The sequence below is a fragment of the Corvus cornix genome, chromosome 2, assembly GCF_000738735.6.
Source record: "Corvus cornix cornix isolate S_Up_H32 chromosome 2, ASM73873v5, whole genome shotgun sequence".
Classification (NCBI taxonomy): Eukaryota; Metazoa; Chordata; class Aves; order Passeriformes; family Corvidae; genus Corvus; species Corvus cornix.
Window position 1 is genome coordinate 61,774,754 of NC_046333.1, and position 20,290 is coordinate 61,795,043.

General features: G+C 41.1%; 1 protein-coding gene across 5 annotated transcripts in view; it reads right to left on the reverse strand.

Moving 5' to 3' along the window:
• CDKAL1 (CDK5 regulatory subunit associated protein 1 like 1) overlaps positions 1–20,290 on the reverse strand; it is a 394,035-nt gene that overhangs the window by 316,355 nt on the left and 57,390 nt on the right. For all 5 annotated transcript variants that reach the window (XM_039548277.1, XM_039548278.1, XM_039548279.1 and 2 more), the window contains one exon: positions 6,779–6,863. In XM_039548277.1, coding sequence (XP_039404211.1) covers positions 6,779–6,863 — 85 coding nt within the window. The remainder of the gene's footprint in view (positions 1–6,778; positions 6,864–20,290) is intronic.

A 20,290-nucleotide genomic window follows, 5' to 3' on the forward strand; every position in this document is an offset into this window, starting at 1 on the left:
AGCTCTTTGAGGGAGTCTGCCGTATCACCCCTCGAGCACGGACACGCTGCCAAGCAGTGCTGACTGGAGCTCTGCGGAGGGAAACTTGCCGCACGCCCCGAGCACAGGCGAGTAGTGCTGAGCACCGCCCACGCTGGAGCTCAGTGCAGACCCACCCGTGAGGTCCTGAGCATGGAAAGCCGTTGCCAAGCGACGCCTAAAACCGGAGCTCTGGGAAAGGACCGAAAAGCGGCGTCCTCACTGCCGAGTGGAGTGCCTGCCAGCCCCGCACGACAGACATCTGAGTAAGGACGCTGCTCCTGCGACATCATCTAAGTGAGTATCATACCGGTCTAAAAAATGGGACAAACCCACTCTGCCCATGACAGAGATCTCTATAAGCAACTTAAGCATTTACTTATAAGTTCTGGTCCAAGTCAGTTGCCTAAACACGAACTAAAAAATCTTTTAGAATGGACCCGACTTAATTTCCCAAATGCTGACCGTTCAGCCGTCTTTACAAGAGACTTTTGGGACACAGTTGGGGTTAAGCTCTTTAATAATATCTCCTACCGGGATATGGCCGCCGCGCAGCTGCTCCCAGCTTGCAGAGCGCTGGTAGAGCTGTTTGCTGCGATGGCGCCGCCCGCAGCAGTCACCCCGCCAAGCCCGGCTCCTGCTGCGAGCCCGCCCCTTGCCGCCGCGAGCCCGCAGCGGAGCACAGCCCCCGCCCCTCCGCCGGACCCTGCGGCTCCAGTACCCGCGGTCCGGCTGACTCGCGCCGCCCCGCCCCCCGCGCTCGCGGTCCCCGCACCCGTTACCCCGGCCCCAGCCACCCCACCGGACCCTACGGCCCCTCCCGCCGCTCCCGCCATCCCCGCCCCCGCCATCCCACTCGTCCCCGCTGTCCCAGCCCCCGCGGTCCCCGCCTTCGGTTCCAGCGTCTCCGCGGCCCCGCCCCTTGCCCCTGCCCCCCCGTCCCCCCCCCCCCGTTTCCGTCATCGCGGCTCCACCCCCCCCGCTGCCGTCATTGCTACCCCACCCCCCGCTGCTGACATCATGGTGGCCCCGCCCCCCGGCGGTACCCCTGCGGGACCAGCGCCTACCCCCCTGCTACCTACGGGTGTTACCCCTCCCCCAGCCGCGCCGGTTATGGCCATGGCTGCCATTATAGCCGGCCCCCCGCAAAGCCAAGTCGCGACCCTTCTTCCAGCCCCCCATGTCCCCCCCCCCCGACACGGCGCCGATGGTAGCCATTGTTCCATCCACGTCCGCCGCTGCTGCGTCTTCACAGTCTCCTGCCGCTCCTGAACCACTGGTGCCTACAGCGCCGGCCACGGCCGCTCTGCTGTCCCCGGCACCCCCTGCGCACGTTACCGCAGGAACCCTACCCCTCCACCCTGCCGTTCAAGCGCGCACAGCAGGCCCCGAGCGGTCCCCCGGCCCCGCGGCACCACAGACGCCTATGTCTACTCCCGTCCCTGCTACCGTTCCTCTGCAATCCCCCGATCCCGGCACCGCCGCTCCGCCAGCGCCGTTTCTGCCCGCGGCACCACCACCCACCCCAGCCCGGCCTACAAGCTCCCAGCAGCAGCACGCCGCGATCCAGCCACCGGCCCTCCTGCCTCCCGCGGCCGCAGCCCCAGCCCCTGGTTCTGCAGTCCTGCCATCTCCTGCTCTGCCCGAACCATCTGCCACACAGACTGACGCCATTACAGCCTGCCGCGCGGACCTGATGACGCAACCCACGCATGCGCAATTGCTGCAACACACGCATGCGCAATTGCTGCAACTCCCGGATCAACCATATCACTCCGCTCAAACTCCTCCAACCACAGCACCACTCCCGGGACCAGCCGCACATCCTCCCGTGACTCCGCCGCGCAGCTCCGCCCCGCCTCCTCGCCCACCGCCACCGAGAACGGCTGCGCCACTCCCGAGCTCTGCCATGCCATCGCTGCCCCTGCCGGGTCCCATCCCCGCGCCACAGCCGCCCCTGCCGGGGTCCCCCGACGCCGCCCAGCCGTATCCCTCCGCGCAGCGCAGCCTCGCCTCAGAAGCCGCGAGCAGGGGGGGAACGGATGGGAATGATGCAGCTCCAGTGGCACGGGAGACGGAGAGCCCCTCTGCCGGAGCTGATGCTTTAACACAACTAAACTCTGAAAAGCAGCCAGATTTGTTTGCAATGAGCCCTAGAGTCCTGCCAGCGAGCGACGGGGATCTTGCAACCCAGAAAGAGAAAACGAGTTCTGAGAGTTTGTCGGCGCTACCTTCTGAATCAAAAAATCCTCCAAAGTGCTCAGATTATTCTAAATTAACAGATTGCCATGAAATAAGACCCCAAATCTATAAAGATGAAAGTCTTAGTCTATTAACTAAGCCTGTGATAGCTAGCCAACAGCCTGACAGTCATAAAACGTGGGCTCTCATCCCCACTCTCGAAATTAAAGAACTAAAAAGTGCTGTAAGATACAGTGGTATTTGCTCACCGTATCTTAAACAACTGCCAAAAAGTACCCTAAAAGGAACACATCAAACTTTAAAACGCATTTTAAATCAACAGAAAAGGGGAGAAGCCCAGGCTACACCTCAAAGAAGGTTGAATAAAGCTTTGTATGTTTTTAATTTCTTGAATAGCTCTGCAGAAGAGCCTGATCCCTCAATTTATAGACATTTCTTAAACAACAAAAAAGCAAAACTGAAGGAGCACCCCCTAGTTTTAATTAAGAATCTAGAATCAGGAAAAATAGAAAGACCATATGATCTTATAATGTGGGGAAAGGGATTTGCATGTCTCTCCACAGGTGAAGGAACCAAGTGGATTCCAGCAAAAAACGTGAAGCCATACCACGCATCAAAACCTGCCGACGCCTCCACACCAGCCAGTGACCCCACAAGTGGAAGCCAGGAAGCAAGCACCCAAACCTGAAGTGTGCAGAATCACCAGAAGAAAGTGATCTGCCAAAAACAGCTCAAGAAAATAATGGAGTTTTCTCATCTGCGCACGTGCATGTTGCTTTTATTCTTATGTTTTAGTTTTTGTAGTGAAGTTTTACCTGTAAATCAACCAAAGACAAATGTCTGGGTTGCTTTAGCCAAATCTGCAGGCTCCGATACCATCTGTCTATCTGACACAAGCCCTGACAAACCTTTTTCAACCTGTTTAGTTGGAATACCTTTTCCAGAAGGTTTTAATAATGTTACTCTTGATAAATACTGGCCATATGATAATCATCACATTTCTCCAACTCCCAGCCATAGACACCAAACTTATATTGATTATCTTTTATTAGCACATGGGCATGGCTGTGAAGATTTTGAAGGATTATGCTGTATGAACTTATCCGATCATTCTGTTTCCATTCACAAACAGTTACAAAACCTAAGGGACCTAGCTAACCAAATTACAACAGATAACCCATCTTGGCTAGACAGTTTGTTTGATGGTTGGAGCTTTGCACCTTGGCTAAGGGAACTCTGTAAAATAGGCTTGATTATTCTAGTAGTAATAATTATAGTTTTAGTAGCAGTACCTTGTATACTTCAGTGTGTGCCAAAAATGACGAGTAAGACTATGTCTAATATCTTAATTGTTCATCGGAAAGGGGGAGATGTTGGGGAAGATGAAACAGGAAAGCCTTATAAATATGATTGCCTGACAAAAGATTTTGGGAATATGAAAACTACAGGCAACATCGAAATGAAAGCCACTTTTGAAATACCAGGTCTTAGTTACTGAACAACTAGAAAACAATGGTATGGCCACTGAAGGTAATCCCCTCTTGATGGAACAATACCCTCTGCTTGCAAGCGGTCCAAGGGTCAGAGCAGACCCTGCTAGCTCAGCAGAAGGGGTCCAAAGAGTAGTTTTTAGAAGTTAAGATGTAACACTCTATGGTAATATAAGAACTCTTATAGGCTGTATGTAAATGCTATAGGATTTGTATCTTGTATTAGATTGGTTAGTGACAATTAGAATATTCAGTACAGAAGATGATTTATTGTATTGTAACCAGGACTTCAGACATTCATTCCATACTACTACTTCCATTCTATTCTCTTGCTCTTACTTCCACTCTCGCTCTTACACCCTCTCTCTCTCTCTCTCTCTTACCCACTTACTCTCTTGCTTTCTTGGGCCTGCTCAGAGCTGAGTCTGGCAGCTCTGAGCAGTGCCCCAATACCCAAGCCTTTTACAATAAACCCCATGTGTCCCAAGATCAGACTACAGAGATCTCCGTCACCGTCTACGTCCGTCCCGTCAGTAACCTACACAACTCTTTGCCCTCCATACCATCACTGGTTCAGCAAGTTCAACTTTATTGATACTGAACAAGAGGAGACTATCCTAAGAGCTAGAAGAACAAAAAAATAGTATAAAGATTATACTGTCAGTCAGCTTGTATCAGCTGTATACGCATCTGCAAAGGTTCAGAGTGTCTGGAGTGGTTTTGTTCCTTTTTTAGAAGAAAATTAGACCAAAAAAGGTTGAACCTACAGGACTTGGGTTCTGGCACATCCTTTGGCACATGGTATTAGTGAGGGATCAGCTTTTCACAGCCATTCTTTAACTGCCAGTGTGAAAACACTACCACTGGTTTGAATCAGTCCATTTTGAAGTCATATATATACAAGCGATGTAGCAGGAGCTGTTGCAGTGCACAAAGAATAAACAAACCTGAAATACTGTTCTCACATAACATCCATAATACTGTGTAACACTTTTCAGACTGATTTTTTTTTTTTCAATTTTAAAGAATAATTTTACAGTGCTGAGTATTAATTTTTCCACTCCAAGTATGTTTGCTTTGACAACACACACATACTACATGTTTATTTTGTTACTCAACTGAGAAAAACACAGATCTCCATAGTTACCAACAGGCTGCTGTGACAGGATATAACAGCAATTCATTTTGTATCATCCAAACTGCATGTATTGGGTTTTTGCTGTAACAAATTAAGAACTACTTGGGAGAAGTTGTGTTCTTTAGAGAGACAAGCTTTCGTCATGATTGTAAAACCCAAATACAGGAATAGTTACGTTTTTTGAGAGTGAGAATGTTTAATCTTTCAGTTCCAAGTCCCACGAATGTGCACTCACATACGGTTCTCTCCCCTATGCTTAAAGAACCTTGTGAAAAATGGTCAGAATCAACTACAAAAGTTGTCATTCTCCAAGGCTGGGAACTGCCAGGATCTGAGATTAGAGAATGAACAATGCACGCTACAGGAAAAGAGCAAGTATAGGGAGATGTAAGGATGAAAAAGAACAAATCCGAGCTACAAGTAACATCGGGTTCATGAACAGAGCAGTAACAGAAACATGTTCTTCAAAGAAATAATTTTGGTCATTTGCTTTCAGTTAGGCCCTCTTCCTTAACCAACTCTATTCTCCTGGCTAGGAGACACACCATACCACATAATTTCTGGCACAGGATTAGTAAAATAGAAGGATGGCCACAACTGAAATGGAAACTATCTTGTCATCAGTTCTGTTGGCCAACACACACTAACTGCTGGAAGTATTCTGGGAATAGTTTACTTTTTTTTTTTTTTTTTTTTTTTGGCAACAGAGAAGAAAAGGCAAAAGCCATTCTGGTCGCTACATGCAACACCAGCAGCCAGGAAGTGAATGTGAGGAGTGGAGGAAATTACTGCTGTGCCACCTACAGCATGCAAATGGTTTCTGTTCAAGGTTACAGTCCTGAGACTCTGTTAGTAACTCCAGCATTGCAATCAGATATCTTATATCTAGCTTCTCTCTCCTCTCTCCCTTCCCAAGAACTATGTTTTTCTCACCAAAATGGATTTCAACAGCCAGTCCATCCCCAGTGCACCACACTAAACAAATGACTGCACAAATAGCCAAACTTGTTTACTAAAGATAAAATCTACAAGACACATACCACAATATTTCTTAATACCAGGCAATGACAGCTGTATGTGGAGAGGTTTTCCAGTTACTCTCATCACAACTACACTTCTGCAGAAATTGGAGGCAGAAGTTGCTACCATGTCATTTTTTGTTACATCATTGGAATGGTACTGAGTAATAAAACACATTCTTCACAAGGCTTCTATTACAAGCTAATCAGTTCATCTTTTAAGTGAAATAGCTGGTTTTAAGTATACACCTGATACCTACTCTTTTCAAAGTATCACAGAACTGGTAGGGTTGGAAGGGACTTCTGGACATCATCTTGTCCAACCTCCCTGCCAAGGCAGGGTAACCCACAACAAGTGACACAGGAACACATCCAGGTGGGTTTGGAATGTCTACAGAGAGGGAGACTCCACAATCCCCCTGGGCAGCCTGTTCTAGTGCTCTGACACCCTCAACATAAAGAAGTTCTTTCTCATGTTAAGGTACTTCTTATCATTTATGGGCACTGCTGGGCACCACTGAAAAGAAGGTCCCAGTTAGGCCATATTTACGTAGAGGGGAAAAAGAAACTACGTAACAATTCACATATTAAAAAAAAAAGTCAAAAGCACAGTTAACTCTTCAGAAGACTATTACAACATTGTCTTGAAAAGCGATATAAAAGCCCCCATCTAAATGGGTCAGCAGTTCTCCTAAATAAGTGTAGTGATAATCACTTGCAAGTTATTGCCCATTAAAAAAAATCCACTCTACCTTACAAATCCATTCTAGAGAATTCAGCATTGTAACACTCAAACTCAGCACACTTCTTGCTCTAAAGCACAAAATTACTTCTAGATTGAAAACACAAAGCTTTAGGACATGCAATAGTCATTAGCAGCAGTTAAGTATCTTTGTAAGGAAATAACTTACTTGATCGAGTTTCTGAAGTGGTCCTCGGCAGGATTTTTTACTGTACAACTGTTCAGCAACCACAAATCTGCTTCAGCAGAGTTGTCTACACAAGAGAAAGAAACAAACCTGTGTTAAGAATTATTTAACCTGTCAACTCCTAAATTATATCATATAAAAAATCCTGAAGTTAGCCATTACTAATAAATTGGCTATTTGTAAGATTACTTTATATTCAATTACATTCTTGGAAAGGGTTTTTTGTTGTTCTTTGTTTTGTGTTTTAGGAAAAAAAAGAGGCACATGAGCATTTCCATTGTAATTTCTTTTTAATTTTTTTGCCAATGGGGAATGAATTGTTATCTCATTTACCAGCTGAGATGCCATTCGGTTGCACATGATGGAAAACAAAGTTAAGAAAAACAGTCACTACTCCCAGAAATGCATACTTCCAGAAAGATCTTGCCTAGACAAAGGCAAAATTAAGTGGTCAACAAAAGCAGGTTTCACTAAGACAATAAAATACCTGCTTCAGTTCTACGGTGAATTAATACTACAAAAGAAACAAATCAGAATTTATAAAATGTGTACCTCTACTAAAGAGAAAAGTTAACATAGCTAGTTTGGAAAGAAACATACATATTTCTAGTTTTGATTATATCTTAGTTATGGTATAATTATACCTCAGCAATTTTCAGATAAAAGATATTCATGCAACCAGTATCTGCCTCCATTCAGATAAGGATATTATTTTCTTCAGGATCCAAACCTTTCTGTATGTTCACAGCCTATTGATATCTAAATTCATTAACAGAAATGAACCTCAGAATTATCTGCAGAAGCACATATATAAACTCTAATTCTGTAAATCATGACCTATAGTACAGAATTACTAGCATAGTCACTATCCTTGTGAAGTTAGAGCTTCTTTTTTTGAACAAAAGAATGAAGATAATCGATTTCAAATAGCTCAGTGCTTCAGCATTCATCGGAATAGCTTGTATCAGTTTGGGTAAGAAAATTCATGTCACTCGCTACTATTCAGTACATTGAGCACTGAAGTATTGGCTGACATACCTTTAAATAACATAAGCCAGTAAGTAATAAATACAGGTAAAACAATTCTTAGGATGCCTTACTCGAATTGACATCTGCTAAGGCAGGAGAAAGCCCGCCAAGACTTAGGCATATTTACATATGCACTCATCATTAATGGATCCATACAGGCATGAATATCCTTTTCCTCCATGCACATATGACGAAATGCTAAAACTGAAAAAGATTTGTCTCATTGACATTTTCTTCAAAAATCATTTACAATTAACTATCGGTCACTTAACCTATGAATCAGGTAAATTGAAAATAATACATAAAATGCAAATAATGCTAAATAAGGGAAAACATTCAGGGGGGTTCTAATCATTGTTGACCAAGATTACACTATTAATTTGGCTAAAACACAACTTCTGTGACAGGGAAAGGACACAAAGCAGTCATCAAAACAACATTCAGACCTTTAGCTACTTTAAACAAAGCAAGTATCTGACCCTGTCATGTTGGGAAAGAGCACTCAGTTCAATTTTAGCCTACACAGAAGTCAAAATAAAAATGGAACAAGATAAAGAACCTCTCCTCCAACACAGGCTGTATGAAAATTATGTTTTTAGACTAATGAACAGACTCATTTACTACTAGAAAGATAATCAGAGGTTAAAAAAATTATTAGGAATTATGTACAGATGAGCAAAGAAACAGAGTTTCAATGTTAGAAAAAGAGTGATCTCTTGGCCTAGTCAGATGCACCAAGTATGAAAACAAACACATTTTAAAAGTAGTTTTCCAGTAACACTGCCAAAACTTTGTATTTTTTATTCTTTTCAGCAGCATAAAATGTTTATAAACTCAGCCCCACACCCATAACACACCCACCTGAGAATTAGGGGTGGGACACAGACACACAGTAAATAGCAAGAGGCCAACATTTAAGTGAGACATTCCATTTAACAGACTACAGCTGCAGTAGCACTCATACACCACCGTAAAGCACAACCATTTTCAAGAGGTGTCGTTATTCAGAGGAGAGATGCCTTGATACAGAGAACACCAGTCCTGGGCTTGGTTTCAGTGCATCCTTGTACCATGGTTTCCAGGTGTGCAGGAAGAGACAACACTGTGGCAATACTTCTCCCCTAAAGCCAAAATCAAAACCCTCTCTTCGAAACAGCATTGGAAGAAGTAACACATTTAAGTTTAGAAAGACCTTACATACTAAGCCAACAGGAATACATACAGCAGTTTGGTTTCCAGGCTATTAATATACTAACTCCTTGACTGACAGTCTGAGGGACAACTGCAACACTTTATGTATTTAACACATATAAAAAAGTCTCCCAAATACATGTAAATTCATTTCTTCACAGGCTTCAGCTCTGCAGAACAGAGGATGCAAAGCAAAGGCTTTTACAGAATAAAATCTCCGGAGCAGTTTTGGGAAAAGGAGTCTCGTTCATGTACACATCTAGAAATCATTTAAGGAAAATAAAAGTCTAGCTGAAGTTTGTCCTCCCCTTACAGCAACAGTATTGTTTTATCATATTTAGTTGTTCTATTTCTGCATTTATTTTTAAATCTTTTTTTTCCTAATTAAGTCTCATACTCTCTCAAATGAATATACATACATACAAATTTTGATTACGCATATATATAAATATACAGACACACACTTATGAGTTACTCATTTATTAAATAAGAGTTCATATCACAACTCTTCAAAACGATAGCTAAATTTTTTTAGTACTTTACTGCCCTATTCATACATAAAATAATTGCATGCACTGGTATAAATTCACCACAATCTACTGCATTTTCTCAAGAAAATTTCAGTTAAAAAGAAAAAAATTGCCAACAGGGCCTTTTTGTATCAGGTTGCAGGAAGAGCTGAACATTTGCAACATTGTGGGAATAACTTGTCAGTGGTCATATTTTGCTTTGCAAGGCCTTGATAGATGTGTGGAAACAAACATGGACCAAAAGAGCAGACTGGGCTTGGCATGTATAAACAACATCTTCTGGCTTCATTATTACTAAACATTAAGCAACACCAGGGTAACAATTCTTTATTCAGGGCACAGAGACTGGAGCAACTGGCTACCTATATGTATGTATAGGCATATGTGTGCATGTATATATATCTATGTGTATATATATGCCTGTGAGTGTTCTGACATGAGTAGTTGCTACTGTTCAGCGTTGTCCCCAGATAAAGAGTCAAATAGCTTTGACAAATAAGCTCAGGCTTCTAAATACATGCCTACAGGGGCAGAGGTAGGGGCAGACAGCCCTGAGGTTTCCCTGTTTATACCCCAGGCAGACAGATAAAGAGCTTAGGTCTGGATGGGAAGCACGGCATGAATGTGGTGCTGCACCTACTACGGCAGCCCACGCACCCTTCCTTGGAATGTCTCCACCTGCCACCTTTTCCAACTCCACAAGGTTTTTGAGAAACTTCCAACATTTCAGTGAAGACCACATGCCTGTGTTTGAGAGCTCACACAGATCTGAGTGAACAGGACAATCTAAACTTTACAGAAGGTTTTCCAGCAAGTCATAGAGACTATGACAGATGAAAGTGAAGCAAGAACCATAAGTACAGTGAACATCAATTACGGTAGTGAATATGATACGGGTGCATATATCCTGCAACAATCTTCTCTAAGGGGATCTTCTTCAACTTATTTTTGCCATATATTCAGCATAATGATACTTTAAAAATTATGATATTTTGCTGCTGACCTTTTTTTTTATGATCTACTTAAACAGTTTCCTGCATGATAAGACATTTCTAGGAAAAGAAAAGGATATGTCAAATCAGCCTTGTATTAAATGCTCAAAAACACAACTCAAAACCATGGCCTTTTTGTGACCATGTGACAAATCTTTTCCATAAAAAAAGGGCTACAATGGAAGTAAACCACAAAGTCTATCATACTCTCTGAAAAACAACATAGAGTACAAAGGAACCTAAAGGTCATGGAAACTTCTGAACACTTAACTTAATTGGGAAACTCAGGAAAACATGAATTGGCTGCATTATGCAACACTAAGATGATAAAATGGCAAGAGTCTGAAACATCAGTATACCTACAGAGGAAAACAATATTTACAATTCTTTTCTAACTAACAGTGTAAGGTTTGTTATCATTACAGAAACCATAAATCAGCAGAATTTCTTAAGACCGCAGTAATACTATCAGCTGAAAATTAAACAACTGACTTGGGTATGCCCTGGTCTCTTAACTTTTAGTCTTTTTTCTTCCAATTCTTTTTCCAAAACTTTGTTTTCTTCTAATCCCCCCCAAATCACATCTCCTTGAAAAATCAAAACACTCACAAAGGAAAAAAGTAGAAGAAACACAGCTAGTGAAGCCCTAAAAGAACAGCCCTTCTTTACTTTCTTCCTCACATCACTCCTCTCTCTGCACTGAAACCACTACCAGATTTGCTCAGCACTGTTTGCTCAAAAAACATGACTCATGACTAGTATGACATCCTTTTAAATACTGTACATCAATCTGAGAAATTCAATCTGAAAGCAGATCTTTCTCTGTAATCACTGAAGGCTCTTCCAGGGCCTTTCCCTCCAGCTGTCCTTATCCTGTTCCTAATCTCTCTGTGAGTTTTCCTTCTCACCTTTTCTGATTTTCTTACTTCTAATTCTCTTACACAACAAATATACCTCCAGTTTCTCTGTTTCCATGTGCTGTATTCTAGCCTCTGTCCCCATTCATGGACCTCCCTGTTAAACACTTTGTCCTGTTCATTCTTGCTTCCAAAAGAGCTCTGCTCCCTCCCTTGATACCCTGGTTGCCATTTTATGCTCTGGAGCCAGATCCTGTAACATCCAAGGTATCTGAAATGTGTGCCCGCAACTGTTCTCCATGGGAATCATCTGCACGCAAAAAACACAAATATCTAAGCATGAGGATACCTCACAGCCAGTTACAAAAGTCATGGAGCATCTTGACTGGGAAAAAGTTGCCAAACTAATTCTTTTCTTTCAACATCCCTGTCATAGAAACCCACTGTCATTCAAATTAGGTTACTGAAATTAGGTACTGGTTAATTTAATGATTTCTTGGACCACTGGGCATTGAGAGAGCTCAACAAGTACTGGGAAAGAATCAACAAGTATTGGGAAAGAAGAAAAAAGCACAACAAAGTTGAGAACAACAAGTTTGGGGTTTTATTTGTGTGCCTTTCCTTGGCACACAAAATACTTAGCTACCATTTGCTAGTTGTCAATATTGTATCAGATATAGTTAACTATCAACTTTCATGTCACTTGCCCTACAGAAAAGATTCCAAGCAAACAAGCTCTTTCCTTGTGTCTGCACCCTCGACAGCAACTACAAATCAAAACCACAAGTTATCATGAGTTTCCAGATGGTACTTGTTTGAAATCTCAGAGACACATTATCAGTTCCCACCTCTGAAGACGTACCATCCATTTGCCAACACTCAAAGGCATGCCGAAAATACTAACTTTGCAGATTGCAAATGTCTTTCAAAACAATCCCACTCATGTCTTATCAACAGTATCAGGATGTAAAATATAAAAGAATCAACTGATTGCAACATGACTTCTGTTTTCTCGTTAAATTTCTGAGATACTCTGGACATAACAAATTACTTCATTCACAATTAATGAGAACACAACAATTTCGTTCACCCTCTATATGTGTTATTTAAAGTTCCAAAAGGAAAACCAGGCTACTTATCAAATCAGGTAATCCAGACAAGCCTTCATGAAAAAAATAATTCTCCCATCAGGCAAGAGCGCCGATTTAAACTACAAATATGCAAACTTGCCGTTTTTATTCTCCATTAACATTTCCATTACTGCGCTAATTGTGCAAGTAAGCTTTTTTGGGTTTTCTGGTTTTTAAGAAATTGAGTATTTTTAGCAAATTCATTCTTGAGCAGGCAGACATCTCAACAGCAGCTACTGATGGACTATAAACAGGTTTTATAAAGCCTTCCAGATCAGGATTCTGTGTCTGCCTCACTGTCCAGCACCAAAACAGAGGTGCACAGGGACTGCCCACTGAACACATCACATACGCAGGAACTGAGCACGTTTAAACACACAAGATCTAGCCAGTTAAAACCCAGTAATACACTACTGGATTCAAAATATGACATGTTAAATCATTGCCTCTCCTCATTTCAGTATAACAGATAAATAAATCAGTTTTATTTACTCATGCTACTTTCAAGACTGAATTTTTTCTAAAAAAACACTGGTTTATTTCCAGTCACCTTTGAAAACCATTCCCAAAAATAAGCACATACACCTCTCTTTTCAGCTGTTTAGGGGGTATCGTGCAGTCACTGGGAGAAACTACTAAGCTATCAGTTGATGTCCATTCAATCTGTTCGTGACCTGGAACTTCGCTGTACCACTCCTTCCAAACAACAAACTCCTTCAAAATATATTAAGTTTGATGGAGTTTACCAAGGCCAGCAGAACAGCTTATGGCTTCTGCCACCATCACTAAAACTAAATGGTAATTTTGGGATCACTGAGAACATGAAACTGGAACTTGAAAAATTACAATAGGCCAACAACTGAACTATCATTAATATATTTATAAATAGTGCAGACAAAAGAATCTGTATTCCAGAGCATGCCCATTAACAGAATACTTCAGGCCTGGCATGGGGGTACTGAACATCAGACAGCATAGAAGAAAAAGCACATGAAAGAATAAATTTAGCTTCAAAACATTGATGATGATAAATTTTACTTCCCACTTCTACTCTGCAACCATCAGTAGCACTTACTCTTATTTATACTGGGATTTTGAAGTGAGTAATCCATTCTCTAAATACTTTTCATCTCTTCCCTAGATGAAGCACAGGCTACAGTCTGGGTCTGAGATGATCCTTGGAGTAAGCCACCTTTTTCTCCCACTTTCTAGACACTTGTGCCAGACCAGCAGGACACTCCAGCTATACGGCTTGCAGCAGCCCAGGGTCTGCACTGCAGCACCCAGACACACAGAGTTGTGTAGGAAGGCTTCAGCCTATCCATCCTTAGCAACACCTAAGATCCACAAAGTAAAGAACAGGAGAACTAAACATACTTTAAAGGTTTACCTTTTAACAATGTCAAAAACCCAATTAGATTAAATAACTTGTATTTTCATTCCTTCTGCAATGTGCAGCTGAGTTTTCTGCCTCTGCACCCAGCACAGACAACATGAACAGACAAATTACTTTGGTGTTTTGTTCATCTTGCTATAATTTGCTAGATTTTCCATGCAATTACCTGAGGGTAACTTGAAGTTGCAAAATTATTTATGTTTAAAAAGACTAAACCTAGAAATGTTTCTTTCTGAAAAGCAGCAGGTAATTACACTCTAAAACTGCAGTACCTGTAAGACATTTCAATAATTCCCCCATATGACTGAGAACTCTCCCAAGCCCACAGCCACTGAACAACTCATACTTATTCCAATCAAGAAAGAGACTGATCATTTCCATATCTTACCTGTTCGCTATCTTTGTTGATCAGGAAAATATATATATATATACTTCAGTTCAACTCTGAGTACAGTTTTGTGTGGCATAATCTGCTGCAATTTTAGTCTACATTCCACAGTTCCACTTGTCTTGTCAAACAGCTCCCAGACAGACATTTTAAAGGCACAGAACCTTGCAAGTATACAACCATGACCATGTTCTAAAGGAAGCTTATTCCAACATGGCATGACCTTTATGGGCTACTCTTTTCTCATGGCTCTTTTTTGATATAAAATAGTCAAAGCTCACTCTGCACATGGTATTATATACCAAAGGTAGAAAATTTAGGCTGAATTTTAGCTCATTCCTTCAAAATGCAGACTCAACTACTCAGAGGAAAGTGGATCACGCAACTATTTCTTGAACAAAGCAAGACCTTAAAACAAGAGAGAATAAATCTCGCTGCTAGCTAAGGGGTATGTTGGCAGAAAGCCTAAGCACTGCCAGTGGCTGTTCAGTGCAGTAACACCTAATGTTAAGGTACCCAAATTATCCTGGTTAGCAGCAGATGCAGGTGCCATTAGCATGGTGCTCTAAAGTGGGCATTTCATCCTGCTCTGGAGCACAGGCATAATCTTGAGGCATTCTAAGAGTCAACTGGTCCTTTCACTTCACTGAAGACTTAATGATCAGTCAATAATTTCAATATGCAAAGTAGTGATGAGTGATTTATCAGTCTCTCAGGAAAAGTCCCATTACATTAGAAACAATGTCAAGTAGCCTGTTTCAGCCAGGCTATGCTACAACAACACACAAATAATCCGACTCATTCTGATGATTAATGCAGACAGAATTTGTTTTGTTGACAGAATTTGGAAAAATCCCAGAAACTCCTCCTCCTCTGAGTCTTAAGCCTGCTTGATATTTCAGAAATAGCACATACAGTACAACTCAGTGCTCTTCTGTCCCTACATACAGCTTCATACGCAAAACACACGTTATTCAAATGAGCAAATACAGACTGATTGCTTCTGTCTTAGTCACTCACAATCCAAAGCCAACCAACAACAAAACATCTTGCACAACACCGCGCAACCAAAGTTTCAAAGCACATTGCAAATATTAACTGATTTACCTTCAACACCCACATATTAAATATGCACCCTTCCCTACACCAATTCCTTTTCATCTTATAAATGCAGACAAGCAGTTACAGAGTTTTCATAACTTGATCAAGCCACACAGGATGTCTATGCAAACAAGCCAAGATCCTAACTAAGTTGTCCCTCCCTTCAGGCCTGTCCCTGAACACAAAGCCATTGCCTAGATTCATATGCACAAACTATTTCAGTCTACATCTTTTAGAGGCCAGATCGGTGATATCCAATAAAATTTTGACAAGTTTAAAGGCAATCACAAAACCCAACCTTTCAGTAATCTGGGTTGCACAGCAAATCAACAGAAAACACCAAAGAGCAGATCAAATTGACTCCTTTGTATGGGACAAGGTCCAAAAAAAAAAAACATTAAATGTCCCCCTCCCCCTCTAAAAACCAACCCAAACAGATTACAATTGCTCTAACTCCCCACGTGTACTCAAACACAACTCTTGCAGATGTGTTACCAACTGTTGGAGAGCATCTGTTGAAGCTAACTATGGTCTTAGAAGGATGACAGCTGATGTGTGAGCTCCAAAACAAATTCCAGATTTCACAGGGCTCACTGAAAAACAACTGTGTTCTCATTTTTGATACAACACCTCAGAAATCTTCACTTGCTTTATCTGTAGTCTCAGACTTACCTGGTAAAAATGATTAGAAGAATTCGATTGTTTTGCAGATCAGAGTTTCTAAAAAATTGCTAAAATTTAAATGAAACTGCTGATGTTGAGACCCACAAGACACAAACTGCAAGTCAGAAATGTCATCTAAACTATTTATTTGAAAATATCACATACTGTGATGTTTAAGGTACAAAAAAACCGCTGCAGTGAAGCATAAGCAGGTATTTCATATGATGATAGCAAAGACATGGGTAAACGAAAAATGAAAATTTTATGTTTTCCACTAAACATCATATGCTTCCATATGAATTTACTGTAAACAGCAGCAAGTATTTCAGAATCAAGAAAGATTGACTGGAACCTGCCCCAGGAATATAACTTTAATCTCCTTTAGATGTAACACTCTGATGAACCTCACTTATACAAATGCTTCTATCTGCAGAGCTCATGGAATGTTAATGGATCTTCCTCACCATGTCCACAGGATAGAACAAAGAAAATATAAATTGAGGGTTGTTCAGTCCTATCATGAACCCAGGTACAATCTGTTGGGCTAGGCACAGAAAAGAGAAACCAAGGGCCTTTATAAAATGCAATTGCATCACTTGAATTACCAACCCAGAGGAGCCTTTTGCACTTCTAGCCCCTGCAATCCACAAGTAAATCCAACAACAGGAAACTCAAAGCAGTGAAGTAGAAGATTCTCAAGCACAACACATATCCCAAGCAAATAGGAAAAAAACCCTTTGCTTCATTTCCAGTGTAATACAAAATAGATCTTAGGTAATTAACATTATTCATTTATGGTCTCATTTCAGGCATAAAGAGAACAGCTTTACTCCGCAGATTTCTTACTTTTTCAGTACATCTAATTCTGTACAAGTTGGCCTATGGCACTGAACTTGCACATTTCCACAACTTTCTCATCTCCATTCATTTTCACAACAGCCAGGATTAGGACTGTGCTACAGTCTACAAAATAAAGCCAAATTTTATTCCTGTATCTGTCTCACAATCTTTTTTCTTGAAATTCTGTCTGCATTAAGTTGTACCTAGAAGCCTTTTATTGATTTCAAATGCCTTGCTTCCACTTATTTCTCCTGATACCTAATGCCACAGGGAATATGGATTTAGGTTCTATCTATCACTTTTAAAAGAGTTAAAATTATAAGCTATTTGAGCCAGATATGTCTAAACACTTATAAAATTGTAGCTTCCGGCTACTTATTGACTTTTTCAGAACTACCTTCACACCTCATCTATTTTCTACTTTATCAGTTTTCTGAAAAGCAGGAGATATGGGCTTAAGGTACCATACCCAGCAGCCAGATAAGCCTCTGCTGTGCTTAATTCCCAACCATCATCCCCAGTTCAGACTATCAGCAGAATTTAGTGCTCGTGAAAGCTCCAGACTGAGCACAGCAGAAATTAAAGCTCACTCTTTATACACACAACCAATGTAATGCAGCACAGCAATCAGCAGCGCAAGCTGCTTCACAAAATCCCACCAACAGGTTTGAAATAAGCTTCACCTGTAGCTTGGAGAAGTAGCAGATCTACTTCTCTGCCCATTTAGCCAGAATAGTAAGGAAGTCTGTGCTTGGCAGAGGAGTAAAGATGCACTGGGAAAGAAAAGCAAAGACGGCATAGGCAGGTGTGCAAAGGTGTATCCCAGCCCTCCTGCCCTTTCTCCATGCCCTGACTCATACTGAGCAGACACATCAGCCCATGCAGCTGCTACAGAGCCATGCCTTCAAGAGGCTGAATAGTCCTGTACCAATACTGAGATACCCATTACAGCCTCACACATCATTGCTCTATTCTGTCTCTTCTCAATTTTGACTGCAGGTTTGATATCCTTCTTAGAGACAGTTTTGTTAGATTATTATCATTTGTACAAAAAAAAAAAGCCAGAATATATTCTTCCAGTATTAATAAGGCTGCTTGCAGTAAGACAAGCCTATTTTGAAACTTTCAGCAGCACTTGTAAGTGTCAAAAGTTAAAACATGCCAGTTTTGCATAGAAAAATGTAGCTTTATGGCCTCAGAGTGGTTCAATTTCATCAAGCACAAACCAGTTCAAACATTATTTCAGACATGTATTATTTGATGTAACAGCAGCTCCTAAAAATAAAAAGAACATTTTGACAAACAAGAGAAGGTGAGTGAGGATCCATTTTCTCATCTTATTTGGAAGCAACATTTCAAGATTTCAAAGACTGTCACAAGGAGTAGTGCTGGTGTATTACAGCAGGGAGAGCTGCACTTTCTGCATGCACAGTGCTGTCTAGCAGTTCTCTGTTTCCTTCAAGGAAAAGGCAGAAGATTTGCTGGAAGAGCTCCACAGGTCAATGACATAAGGAGTCAAAATCTTTTGGGTTATCTTCTTCCTGCCCCAGGCTCCACACTAGGAGTATCTTCCTTTGGCTGGATTTACCTTTGTCTTTCCTATTTTGAAGGCAAGGTAAAGAGTAACAAAAGAAAACCTACATTTCATTACACAGTTCAAAGTAGTCAAGGTATTGAAGAAGCCATTTTGACATTTCTCCTTTCCAAAGACTGAAGATACTTCACTTCCTTACTTTTAAGAATTCAAGGCCTGTAGTTACCCACAATTTAATTTATATTTTCTGATGTGAGAGAGATCTTTATGCAAACTCCTCTTTTTTCTATGTCAGTGACTGAAGCTTAATGTGATATCTCCCATGATCACTGTCTTTCTTTGCATATTTATATCTCACGACTTCACAGTCCTTACAGCTGTTTTCACTTAGCACATGTTTTCTAATTTACCTTTTCCTTGCTTTCAAAGATTAATTTTAAAAAACAGCATATCATGTTCCTACAAGTCACATAACCCATCCCATTCTGGCACATTATCTGCCCAAGTGCTTGATACTGACATTATTTTTTTTAGAAAGCTTTTGGTGAAACTGGTAAATCATAAAAAAAGGTCAAAAAACAAAAGCAAACTATTTTTTTTTTAATATATACTTTGCAGAAGTAAAAATGCTTATGGGTATAAATTCCCTTGGCTAAAGGGTTAAAGTCACTTCCAGCAGGAAAAGACATTATCTGTTTCCCGTATCTCATCTTTAGTCTCTTAAACATTTCAGAAGAGAAAAGCCCAACAGTAATTAATCAAAAGTTGCTAGATATAAGGGGAAGTGTTACGGTGCCAACAGAGGACACCAGAAGGCCCATGACTTCATGGAAAGCCTGGACTACCCATCTTCAGTCCATAAAGCTACTGATTTGTAACCAATGATATTGGTTTGTAATTAGACTTTATTTATTTCAACTGGCCTTGAAACCAACCCTGAGAAAACAGTACAACCTCGAAGTGCATTAACAGACCCCTTTAGGTTAGGAAAGTTTAAAAAAAGTCACCTGTGAGTGCTACCCTGTCAGGATGCGTCTAGCAAGATAGAGAAACACAAGTGTTAAATCAACTTTAGGGTCAACAGCACAGCTGAGCAGGATCTATCTAAGCTGAAATACAGCTGGTAATCCAGCCTATCAACACAGCATGGGTCACACAGCAGAGAGTCCCAGCAACAGACAACACAGAATCATAAACTTCTCCCACAAATGCAGGCAGAGCAGACCACTTCCTGTCTTTGAAATCACTTCCTCTCCATTTCAGGTTCATCCACACATTCAACCTTTATAAAGCACAGAAGTTAGCTGCCACAAAGTGCTTAACCCTTGGCACTCAAGTAAAGGTCCTGCTCTAAGGTCTTCCAACTAAAATTCCATTCAGATAAAAGTATTTAATACTGTTCTAAAACCAGGAAAATAAAGATACCATGAGACAACCATGTTAAATTCACCTTTTCACATTGTCTTCTTCCTCAGCCACACCAGCTCTCTGCTAGCATCTCTTTAAAGTTCTGTCAACATAGGTATTTAGCCAACAAGGCTGTAATTTAGATTGAATTTAAGCTCTATATATGTAAGGGCTATAAAGCTAAGTTACCTTAATGTTTAGTACCTAAGACAATATATGGCACCCTGCCTACCACTCCAATGGCCCTTCTCTTACTGAAAATCAATTATTGCCATAAAGTAACAAGTACTTCAAATATATAGCATCTACTTGTAAACTGTAGAAAAAAAAGGGCGTTACTTTCTTTTAAACATTAAGTGCAAAGAACAAAAAGTATGTGCTTGATGTAAACAAAAATTAAAATTAAATGTCTTCCAAATGCCAGAGATGAGAATAC